We start from the raw sequence: 12583 nt of genomic DNA on the forward strand, positions 1-12583 counted from the left end.
GTAGAACATAACTGAATTTCCATTCATGTTTCAACAAGGTGTTTTCACAAAGACTTATAAGGAAAGAATTTTCTTAGGTTAAAAAGTGGTTTCATTACTTTTTTTTTAATTAATCTGTTTGAAAAAAAACTCCTTACATCAAAGTGAGATGCTGATAGATGCTGACAAAGCAACAAGTGAACTTCAGTGATTATAGACTGATAGATCTGAAGGAGAAACACTCTATTAGAACAATTGGGAACAAATCCAGTTGAGAACAAGGAGAAAACGTAAACAACAAGATACTGTAAAAACCAGCAAGACTCTTACATCATCAGTTCTTCCATTACTCCATCTCAAAAAGTGTAGTATGTATCTACTGATGTGGCAGAGAATGGTGGCAATGAGCAGCAACTACCAATAAGTTATAAAGAAAGAATGTTTTAATAGAGTAATACTCTGATGATGGAAAATCAAGTTTCAAAAATAAAAAAATCAAAATCAAAAAGTTAAGAAAATACAGTAAAAATACTAGTAATTTTGTGTCCCATGCAGAAGGACAGAGAGGAAGATATTCTTCGTGTCTTTAAATAACCATGGGTTCATCTCATGTGAAATACTGTCCAGCAGGTTAAAACACACTAACAGAAATGTTTTCATGGACAGCAGACAAACTGAAAATGTGAATGAATTTCATACAAGGCCAGATAGGTGGCTAAACAGTAGCCTAGAGGCAGCTTTAGCTCAGAAGAATGACTAACATACAGATTTCTAGAAACTGAATACTACATCACTTGAATTACCATGCTACATTTGCCAAGTTTTGTTTCCTCCTTGTTTTCCCTAATTGTTGGGTATTGACTGCTGTCAGAAACTGGCAAAATAAATATTTGGTCTTAGAATAAATCAGTACAGGTAAAACCAACTCTTAAGATCCAATTAGTCCTGAGACCATATGCTGAAGTCAATAATACACATTTTATTTAACTGTAAATGGGGGTAGGTAGGGGGAAAGGAAGGGAGATGTAAAGCAGGAGATAGTCCCCACTTGTGGATCCAATGGTGTGCTGTTAGTCTTTCTTCACCTTAGGCTTCTTGGTGATGGTATGTCCTGAGGTGGTTCAAAGCTTTTCACTATTTGTATAGTTTAGCAAACAAATAAATTAATGCTCACTGGCTACACACTTCTCTTACTTTTAGTCCTGTGCTCAGTCTTTCTCTTCATTTTTGTTCAGTGGGTTGTGATCTTCCCTGCCAGAATTACCTTCTACCCAGCTGGAGCTGATTTCAGCACAGTTACTGAATTGGCTTTCCTTGTGGACTAGAAATTCTATATTCTTTGTGTCCATTGTCAGTGATCTATTCTTCACCTCCAGCTTTGTTACCTTCCCCTAGGTCTGAGATAGCGCCCCAACAACAGTATCACCTTTATCTTATCTTGAGTTCCTGTCACAGTGTTTTAATTTCTAGTCCCTCATATTTGGAGGCATATTCTTCAGTAGTCACTGTTGCTCGTCTATCCCATAACTTGGGGTGATCTTTGTTTGGCCAGTGATATTTGTGTTTGCAGTTGCTTCTTTACACAGATTTCCCCAGAGGGAATTGTTGTCTGGATGCATTAACCAGGATGTGCTACCCAGATCTCACCTCTGCCAGGATAGAAACATCCTGTCGCTCCCTTCTGTGCTGATCTCATGGTAATGTTCTTCTGTGGCCTGAGGAGTGTTTGAGACAGGCAACTGTGCTCTTTAAGTCCTTACACCAGCCATATTACTACATATTTCATTGTGTTAGACTATTCAAATACAATATTTTGAATAGTAAATATTATAAACAGAACCAGTTTACCCTCACCTGCTACCTGACCCAGCAGACAGACAGCAATTTCTAAACAGCATAATTGCCTATGGTTTCTAGTCATGTCTGTGAACACACTAATTAAACCAACTCACTTTTAGGAAAACAGGAACTTCAATAAATTACGAAGCAGAAAAGGTTTGATGTAAAGGTTAGATAATCCTGCACAGCATGATGGAACCTGGACCTGTTTTTACTTTTATTCCTATGACAAGGAAATCTGAATGGTGATGATGTCTTGAAAAGCATGCGGCTCATAAAAAGAAACCAGCAGGAAGTCTTAAAAAAGAAGGATAGTGCTTTGTAGAAAAGAATTTTTCATCCTGAGTACAATTAAGCTCCATGGACAAGCAGGCCATTACATCCTGTCACTAAATATCACAACCCAAAGCCCCCTAATGAACTGATTAGCATTCTTGTTTCTTTAGGAAGTCAGAGACATGCACAGTTGGTTCACTCTTTTATTGACAAAGTCTGTAATTATGAATATTTCTCCTATATATTAGGTTGCGTTAATTTGTGAGCCATCGTGTGTATGCTAGCTGAAAAGAAATAGTTATTATCTCAATTCTTCTGTTTCCTTTAATTAGGAAAGTCAAAGAATATTGAATTGATATCGATCTAACGTATTAAATCCATCGAGTGAAATGTTCCATAAAAAGCACAGTGAACAAAATACATTTGTACGTTCAAAATAAAAATTTAGTGGGTTTAGGAAGAGTATTTAAATTGCATATTAAAAGTTTAATTAAGTGATTTAGTCAACATGGTGTTTATCAGAATAGCTTCCATCTTCTGATTTTCCAAGCAGCAGCTGGGAAAGTTTGAGCTTACTGATAAAAGTGGTGTTGATGGTGTTCTTTTACAGAAACTTATGGAACTAATACTTGAGAGACAATCAGCTGATTGCTGCTTTTCAGCTAGGAAAAAAATCCTTTATTTTGATCAATTAGCTGTTCCTTTGCCATTTAATTTGATTTGTTGACATTGCAGAAAGGAGAGGAAGAAACAGTACTTAAATGAGTCAGAGCCTTCACTACCAAATGAGGTAAAAGAAACCCATTTCAGCTGCAGGGAAGGGACTTGCTGCCTCCAAACTCTTGGTTACTTAATTGACCTCATAGTTTGAAGTTCCCCTGTGCAACATAAATGAATCTGTAAGATGTCCTTGCATCCTAAGGACTTTGTGGATTACAGAACCTAAACTCTTTACGTAAAAAAAGGTTGTGTGTTGCTCTTTGGTAGAAGGTCAAGATGTTAACTGTGTGGACGGGTAATGAGATAGGGCTTTGGCAACCAATGTAAATTTAATTTAAGTCTATACTTCTTTTAATATCTGGTCCGGACTTAAGGCATATATTATAGCTAGCAATGGTTTTACTTGTAATATGTGATACATACACAGTGGATGCAGCAGCTTTGTTTGATACAAATACCTGCCAATTTGTTTTAGTATTATAACCTAGAGATAAGTAGGAGCGAATCAAAGAGAAGGTGTTATTTGACAAGTACTCTTCAGAAGGAACTGATTTAAAAATCGAAACATTTCTATGTTTCTTGAACTATTATTTTCAGATGCAGAATTTTTCTGTTGAACCTTGGTATATGCATATAAAAGGAATTCTCTCTGACACGTATTTTTCAGACAATTGCAATTATTTTCCCAAAATGTGAGAAATCCCTAACAGTCCTACAGCGTTCACACTGTTTGCTCTTAGTAGAACATCATTTGTTGAAATGGCTTGAAGTGACCACAAAGTGTTTTGCGCCAGTCTTCAAAAAGTTTGCCATGTTTTGTGGAGGCTGTTGTCATCCAGTATAGTGGCAGTCTCAGTTCCCTTTTGAATATTCTTCTAAAATACAAATGGTGAATACTGGCGTCTTTTAAGAAAGTGTTTAGTAGAGATTAAAGTTATTCATCATCTTTTCTAGGGTAACAGCTGTTTTTACTTAGCTTGATATGCTACACTATGTTAGTATTTTATATACACAGTGTATTAAAATCCATATAAATTTCAGACAAGCAATTCAATGTGAAAAGACCTGCCAGAATATGCAAGACCAAACATACAGCAGTTAGAAATTTTGCCACAGATCTTGTCTCAGCCGTGCAATGCTGTCCTGTTACATTAATTAGCAGAATGATCTGTAGTCCAGTGATTCCAAAAAGGCAGTCCATGAAGTAAAGCCATTTCAGAAAAAGTTAACAAATATCAAACTATTTGATTTTCTTTTTCTTCCTACCTGTGTTGCAGCTCAGCTGTACTTCTATCTTCATTCATCCAAAACCAATGAATTGTGTAGTTGATAATGTGTATATATCAACCTGTTCATGATAATTACAGTTGGGATTGCTGTACTCAGTATTATTCCCTGTTGTTTCCAGTTCAGCTAGAGTTGGCTAACAAAAGCCATATTAAGGAGAAAAGGAAGAGGAGTTATTAAAAGTACCTAAATTGAAGCACAGTCTCAGTAGAATGCCAAGAGCTTAGAGGTATCCCATAATGCACCAGATGGAAAATAAAAATCTCAGGATTCATCATGTCTGGCATTGAAATATTTGACAGCAAAACATCCTGCCAGAATACTGTTATTTTGTGTTTAAAATTATGCACCAGATATTGAAGAGGAGTCAGTTTTCAACAGTAAAAAATTAACCATCTTGTATGGACTCTATTAACATAGCTGTAATTTTAGCTGTGTCTTGAAGAATATCACAGAAATTTTCTCTCACTTCCTCCACTCCCCAGGTTTTCTTTTCACGATATTTTTTGTAATTTACAAGATGAAGTCTACATTTGACTGATAATTTCAACACTTTTTTTGTTTTGCTTCCTAGAAAATGAAAAATACTGGAGTGTTTAATATCTGGCATTTATGTAGAGAGGCAGGAAAACTAATTTATTTATTTTTCCTTTACCCTTCACTCTGTAGAAATAAACACCCTCACAATTGCAAAAAACTATAATTTTTCATAAGAACCGTTAATAGTCAAAGAATCACAAATAATAAGTATCCTAAATTTTAGGATCAAAATTTAACCAGATATAGGAATTATTTTTTCTAGTTTCACTCTTTTTTGTTGTTTTGGTTTGTTTGTGTTTTTGTGAACTGGTGACATTTCTTTTGATGGTTATAGCTTGTTTTGTCATGTCTCGTTTCACATGATCCTTTTTTATTTCGTCCTTGGGCAGCCTTTATAGACAAACCTCTCATCAACTTTCTTTGCTTTCCTACCAATAGCTTTTTAAGAGTCTGAATAATTTTTTAAGAATCTCAAGTGTAAAGATCAGTTTCCTGTGTGCTATGCTCATCTTGGGAGCTGAGTAAAGGAGATTCAAATTGATGTAGAAGAAAAGAGGGCTGGCAGCATCAGTTCTCTTTGATCTGTTGCCAGCCAGTCAGCACAGGCAGTCTGGAGCTGCTCACGAGCTGCATCTTGTGAAGTTACTAAAAGCATGAAAAGAAGCTTCTACTGGCAAAAGAGCCACATTGAGAAAGACTGAAATTAGGTGGTTGATGGGTGATGGAAGATGTATCTTTTAAAATTCTTGAATCTTGACTTTATTTAGTCCTTTATCGCAAGACTGTCGTAGGGGAGGTTGTTCTACACTTACATAATCAGCTATTAGCCATTAGTGACTAATTAGAATATTGTGAAAGTGCATTATTTCTCCCTTCCTGCACATATCTGAGATCACCATTGTGTGAATTTCTGGCCTGGATTCTAAATCACAAAAAAAACCCCGGAACTTCGTACTTGTTATTTTTAAAGCAACCTTAACATACCAGAAGGACACTTAATAGTGCAACTGAAATGGAATTCGGCTTCTAAACAAAACTAAACTAATAAAGGAGTGCATTGCAAAAAACCTGAAGAATGAAAACAGTCATCCAGCTGTAAAACATTAATATGTACTGGTCACTAGTGGAATTCCCCAGGACTTGGTATTGGGGCCAGTCCTGTTCAACATCTTTACTGATGATCTGCTCTACAGGATTGAGCTCACCCTCAAGCAAGTTTGCTAACAACACCAAATTGGGTGGGACTGTTGATCTGCTGGAGGTGGGAAGGCTCTGCAGAGGGATCTGTGCAGCCTGGGATGATGGACTGAGGCCAGTGGTATGAGATTCATTTAGAAAAAATGCCAGATTCTGTGCTATTCTGGACTAGATTTGGACTAGATTTTCATGCACTTGAATAAAAATTCTGCACTTTATAAAGTGACCATAGTGTATTTATTCTGTAGTAGAAAGTGTGCAAACACAGTAAATTCTCTTTTGCAGTAGAGGTGGGCAATTTAGAGTAAAAATAAAATAGCTATTTCTTGTCTTTTGTAGCATTCACTGCAGAAGAAAAATAATGGAGCATAAATATTTGTTTATCTACCCTTCCATTAAAGTACACACTTCCTGAAGTTGCCCAACGTAGAGAAATGGCTATGTAGAATATTTTGTCTTTGAGCTTCTTTGGCAAGCTACATTATTGGAAGTCCTGAATAAACATAGGGGTTTTTATTTTATACGCAATATTTTGATGCTGTTTATAAATTGCTTATCTTTTGTAGTAGTTTTATTGTTTTCACCTCTAATTTAATTAAGTTGTGTTGACATTGCAAATAACCTTAGAAAAAGCATAAATACCTAACGCGGCCTTCAGGAACAGAAATAAATGCATTGCTGTTACAATGAAGATTTTTATCTTTCATGATTTTTACTTTTAATACTGTTTATCAATAGTTCTGTTTTTACTCTTAATTTTATTAGGGACTGTAGTATTTATTTATAAAGTATTCAGGTTAATTATTGGTATCTGTACCTAAATTCCTAGGATATTGTAATTCATATACCTAAGCATTTAGCTTCAATAAGAAGACAATGATACTAAATAAACTACATGGGTGCTTGAAGTTAGATTAGTTACATACATTTCATTTCATAAGAAATTATGTAGTAATAGAATAATCTTTCAATTTAAAGTGATTAGGTATTTTGATGAAAGTCCCTGAATTTATTCATAGGCTTAGTATACACAGTAAATACCAGGAAACACATACAATGTGAAAGGAATTCTTTTGGTCCGTATTTGAGGAAATAAGAAATTGGTATGACATACAAATCAATCTTAAATGAAAGCAGTGGTTTTGATTGGATTCACTGAGTATTCTTGAAGCCTTAACAGCGGTGTACAGCTTCCTAGTTCATGCCAAAGAAGATTTTCAGAAACTTTCACGGATGCATGAGAACATGGAAAAACTCTATCAGAATGTGATGGGGTATTTTGCCATTGACCTGAAGAAAGTTTCGGTGGAGGAGTTTTTAACGGACTTAAACAACTTCAGGATGATGTTCATGGTACAATATGTTTATTTTATATCTAATGTTTCTTAGAAGTTATATTTTGTAGCCTTATCTATATGTATGAATTTGGATAATAAGCTGATTTGTGTCACATCTGGCTTCTTATTACATAGCTTTATTTACTGACTACGCTCCTGCAGAAATATTGTACAAGCATGAGTTTCGTGGCAAAATCTGGAGGAATGATCCAGCTAATGCCTATAGATCAAAAGAAAGATTGCAAGATTCACTTAGTCATTCTGCCACCTATTCCTCATTGCAGCCTAGTCATTGCAACTTAGCATTACAACACATGTATTTAGGTTGCTTGCATGTTTCCCAGTCTTGTTTGGTTTTACTTGGATAGTGTGGTTTTTTAATGATTTCAAACAGTCTGAAGATATAGGTAGAAAAAATGACTTCTTTCACAGGTATTGAGAAACAGTTTGAAATTCATATAATTCATATCCATCAGTTTTGGGGAAAGCATTTAAACTGGAACCAGTATTTAGCAACCATTTGGAACATGTAACGATTACTAAGCCTCTGCTGCTTCAGAGTTTCACAACTAAAAACCAAGATACTATTCAATTGCAATAATTGTGCTTGACAAGTTACATATGTCAGATTTTTGGGAGCAGGGGCATTGATTGTGTTTTCCTAACTTGATCAGTGCCTAATATGAAGCTCAGTAGTCTGATTTCAGAATTAATAAATATTATAAAACAGGTATATTACTTTAATTTCTGATGTTTTAACCGTACCTCCCATGCAAGTGTTGTAGAATTTTAAAAGCTTAGGTTCATGTTGAGTTGAAGGCTCTAAGCAAGTGGTTGTGCTTTGCATTAATTTTCTCATATTTCTTCTTTGTGTCTTTAAAATTAACACTGATGCTAGCCTCTACTTCACAGCAGTTTCATGAAGATAGATTAATTAACGCTTCAAAACAGTTAGGTATTATTGATGAGCATGATAGAAGAAACCTTGAGGAAAATTAATAATTCTGTCTTGCAGAGCAGTTTGAAGGCTGTATGAAAAAGATGTGTAGATAAGGCATGAAACCTCCTATCATTCAATGACACTAATCAAAATCTTGAGTAGCTGCTCAGTTTTGAGACTTTTCAGAAAAGATTTTTGGGATGCCTAGCATGAGACAAATGAGCTGATTTTCATGATTGTTTAGTATTGGGTGATGGTTATCTTAGAAAATTTAGTTCAGAAGACTTGTAAATTTGGTGCTAAAAAATTATTGGGTGATTTTGAGGCCCAAACTAAAAGATGACCAGTAGGTATGGGAGAGTGCAGTTCAGTCAACTTGTTGTCATGCAAAGTTGATGATTTACATGAAGTATTTTCCTACTTATATATTTTTTTTATTCTTAATTAATGAAAATTTATTGAAAAGATTTTAAAATCTCTGTGTTTAAATCTGGAGCCCTAGACTTGTGTTTCATAGCTAACTTTGATTTGCACTTTGTATTTCAGTGTTATTTGGTAGCTGTGGCAACTATTATTTGCACTCTGTGAGCACCAAATCTAGAGTAGAGTTACTTGGCCAGATCCAAAAAAAGAGGTGAAGCATCTTGCCTTCAGAGCTTTAGCTTCCACAGCTAAATTACTGGTACACTCAGTGGAACATCTTGGGTATCAGATATCCCTGTTAACCTCTCTGTGTGCGTTCACAGCATCGTGGGTGCTGCTAACAAGCTCATTCCTTTCCTGGGAAAGATAGCTTTCATGATGAAGAAATTGTCTAATGGTTAGAATTTTCCTCCAGTTGTAGGAGAGGGAGCCAACACACCTTGAGGTAACAGCTCTTCTGTCCAAGACTAGGCTCATCAGGCTAATAGGGTACAGAAACCCCTTGCTCCTGTTGGCACTAGGTTACTCTTCAGCAGAGAGGAACTTCAAGAACCAGAAGAAGAGCAGCAGAGTCTAGGGTACAGTACAAGTGTACCCTAGACTCTGTTTTTCCTTTATATGAAGCAAATACTTAAATAAAAATTAGAAATTACCCTGGAAGTTGCAAGAGAGAACCCAAGAATGCCTCCAGTTTGGAAAATCAAGGTCTTGGCATTCCACTTGCATTTCATGTTGAAAACACATGTTGGATAGAATTTGGCCTTAGGGCATATTTGTATGAGAGTTTGAGTGTCTTATCTTGTGTTTTAGTCAAAAAAGATGCATACTTCATTAATTTAGTGGAATTTGGAAAGCTGTCTACCTGATGTCTCAAAAGAGATGTAACAACAGAAGTACCTGGTATCCTGGAGAAGCATCTAAATAGTACTCAAGACATCATCAGCCTGAAATTTCAAGCTTTAACATAGAATTTGTGGAAAATTGGTTTCTTGTTAGAGAAGGGCTGAGGGCAAGGTGTGATACTCCAAAGCATCCAATTTGCACTGTATATGAAGGTATAAGCTATTAAGTCAGGCCCACTTGTGCCGTGTGGTTGAAAAGAATACAAATCTGCATTTGAATGACTGCAGTCTGAGGCTGAGTCCTGCTGATATTATTTTTGGGGAAAAAGTAGGTGCAAAGTAGAAATTTCCTTCATCACTCTATAAGGAAAGCGTGTAATTTCTGCCAGTATTGTACTTGTCAAGTACCAGGTCCCATTTGAATTTTATCCAGTAGTTTATCCAGTAGTTTATTCTATAGAATGCTCAGTCTGAAAATCAGCAAATAATTTGTCAAAATTATTTTAATCAAAAATTTTACAATTTTTTAGGAAGCATCTACCCTCTTCTCCCTGAATCAAGAAATTTGACAGAGGTGACTTTGGAGTAGTCACTGTGAAAGTACAGTTTTGCTTTGTATAAAAAATCCATTCCATTGTCGTTTTTCATGATGGAAAGCTTATTCTTCTTCAGTTATCCAACACAAGTATTTCTTCACAAGCTTTATGTGATTGTTTTTTCCCCCTTCTTTTGGTCACTCTCTATGGCAGTGATGCTGCAAACAGTGTCTGTGTGCCTGTGCAATTATTGCTGTAATCCCCATTTGTCTGTACTATGTAATACTTGGCAGCTCATTTTTTTCTTTCCAGCTCATTTTTTTCTTTCCTGAGTGCAGTCTGGATGTTTTCCCACTAAAAACAAATGAGCTGCAAAATTGCAGTTTTTGCCTCAGACCTTGTGAAGATGTTTGTAAGAGGGGACACTTTAATATATTATCAGAGTCAGTGTTCTATATAGCTGTTATGAATAAAACAGCTTTCTGCAATGAAGAATAGGTGCGCTTATGCAAATGTAGATTCTTAGAGCACTGAGAGATTACCAGTGTACATAGCTGATGTTAAAATAATGAAAAGGTAATCCCAAAATACTTCTGTTAAAAATGTATTGAATGTAACAGAGTTCTTTTGCTTAGTGTCTGAATATGCAAAATGTTTTTATTTCAAAACTCTGAAACTCATTGTTCTGTTTTAGCTTCACTGGAAGTTTTAGAGTGCATGTTTATAATTCTAAATAAACAGTATTGTGCAGATATTAACCAGAATTTTTAAACCTAACTAAATAATGCAAATGTTGATAAGAATAAGAAAAATGCAACACTGTTACACAGGCAGCCTTGTTTTGATTGGTGTAGTGGCAGCATGAGAAAGAAGAAAATGTTGAAATTGTTTTAGAACTACAAATCGTAACATACATTTTTGTAGAACAATGTGATTTAGACATTTTGAATTCTTCCTACATGTATATTCTTAAGATACATTTCTTGCTGAATTTATAATCCTCATTTGGGAGCAATTAGTATGCTTTTAATGTATTTATTCTGAATTTGCTTACTATTCTGAATGAAATGTTCTAAATATGGAATGTGAAATACTTACTTGATTTGATAAATTAAGGTTAGTTAGGGATTACAGTTTGAAAGCTTTTTTCTTTGTTTTTAAGATTCAGCTTTGTTTTTGCTAAGACTTCCATTTTAATGGAACTCTATTAACTTTTTTCATAGCAAGCAGTAAAAGAAAATATGAGGAGAAGGGAAGCAGAAGAAAAACAGAGACGTGCTAAAATAGCTAAGGAGAAGGCAGAAAAAGAAAAACTAGAGAGACAACAAAAGAAAAAACGCTTGTTAGAAATGAAAACAGGTAAGTGATGTAGAAAATACATTTGACTAAGCATTTTACTGGAAATAAATCTTCTATTTTTTCATTATCTGAATGTGCTATGAGAAAAAAAAATAGATGAATGCTTTTTCATTGATCAAAGTTTTCAGCAAAGAGGTGTTTAAATTTGGGGTTTTTTTAATGAGCTTTCCTAATCGCCTGGAGTTATAAAATAACTCAAATTGCTGCTTTTTATTTTTCCCTTGGAATATACTGAACCTTGTGTGACCACGTGTAAGTTCAGTTATGCTCAAAACCCTTTATGTTACTTGAGAAAAGACATTTTCCAAATCACAAAGCCGTTTTCTTTAACTAAGGTTACATACTCATTTTTGCTCTTTTATAAGACTAAGCTCTTCCTGAATTACTTGGTATTTTTCTTTGAGTATGTCAATTGTTATTTTAACAAGTAGGTCCCTACTGAAACACCTCAAAAACCCCTTCAGCCATGCATTTAAAATTTACTGGTGCTATATTGTCTTTTGTACCAAAAGAGATGGCAGATGCTGTGAGTTTTCTGTTACTAAAAGAAGTGTCTGATGATCCTCTATATGCCTGTATTTTATCCTAGGCTGAGCTTCTGTAGTCCTTCAGAATGATACATGACTTACTGTGTAAATTGCCATGAGCTTCTCTTTTTCTTTTCCTGAGCAGATCTTGTTAAACAGTTCTCTACCTAAAGCCTGGTTGGCACTTTGGCATAAATGATTATCTGTCTCTTCCAGTTCTCACTAATAGCCAGAGTAAGTGTGCTTAGTTTCAGAGATGTTTCAGACCAAAAGTCTTTGATTCATTTTTATAAGCCTGTCCATGTTTTGAGTTGTGAGTTCTTGTGGGAAATCAGGCAGCTGCTCTCTGGACACAGAAATTCTAAGTAAAATTCAAGACCCAATCAGAAAACCACCAGTGACAATCTTTTCAATGTTCACCGAAGACAGAGGAGGCTGCAGAAGACTAGGAAGGGGTAAAAGTGGTGTCTGTCTATATTTATGTGTGGTTGGAAATGTTTCACACAACATTTCTCTCAGACATTTCTCTCAGATTTCTCTCAGTATGTATGACTGATAGTATTTTGGATGAAAAATTGATAGTCTTTTAGTCCAAGTTAAAGCTGCTCTCAAGTCCTGTTCTTCACAATGTCATGTTCAATCTTCCCAGAATACAGGTGCCAGCATTGGAGACCTATGTGTTATACACATATGTGTATGTAGGCCTCTGATTGTGAACCTTTCCACTTCAGCTGATGTGGTAGGGAACTAAGTACTTGTCCTCTACTTGTCTTTAAGTAGC

General features: G+C 35.4%; 1 protein-coding gene across 1 annotated transcript in view; it reads left to right on the top strand.

Moving 5' to 3' along the window:
* The window catches only part of DIAPH3 (diaphanous related formin 3), a 202475-nt gene that overhangs the window by 119498 nt on the left and 70394 nt on the right, over positions 1 to 12583 (top strand). Inside the window, exons 23-24 of the mRNA XM_058045211.1 lie at positions 7027 to 7191; positions 11140 to 11275. Of these exons, the coding sequence (XP_057901194.1) occupies positions 7027 to 7191; positions 11140 to 11275 (301 nt within the window). The remainder of the gene's footprint in view (positions 1 to 7026; positions 7192 to 11139; positions 11276 to 12583) is intronic.

The sequence above is a fragment of the Melospiza georgiana genome, chromosome 2 (assembly GCF_028018845.1).
Source record: "Melospiza georgiana isolate bMelGeo1 chromosome 2, bMelGeo1.pri, whole genome shotgun sequence".
NCBI lineage: Eukaryota > Metazoa > Chordata > Aves > Passeriformes > Passerellidae > Melospiza > Melospiza georgiana.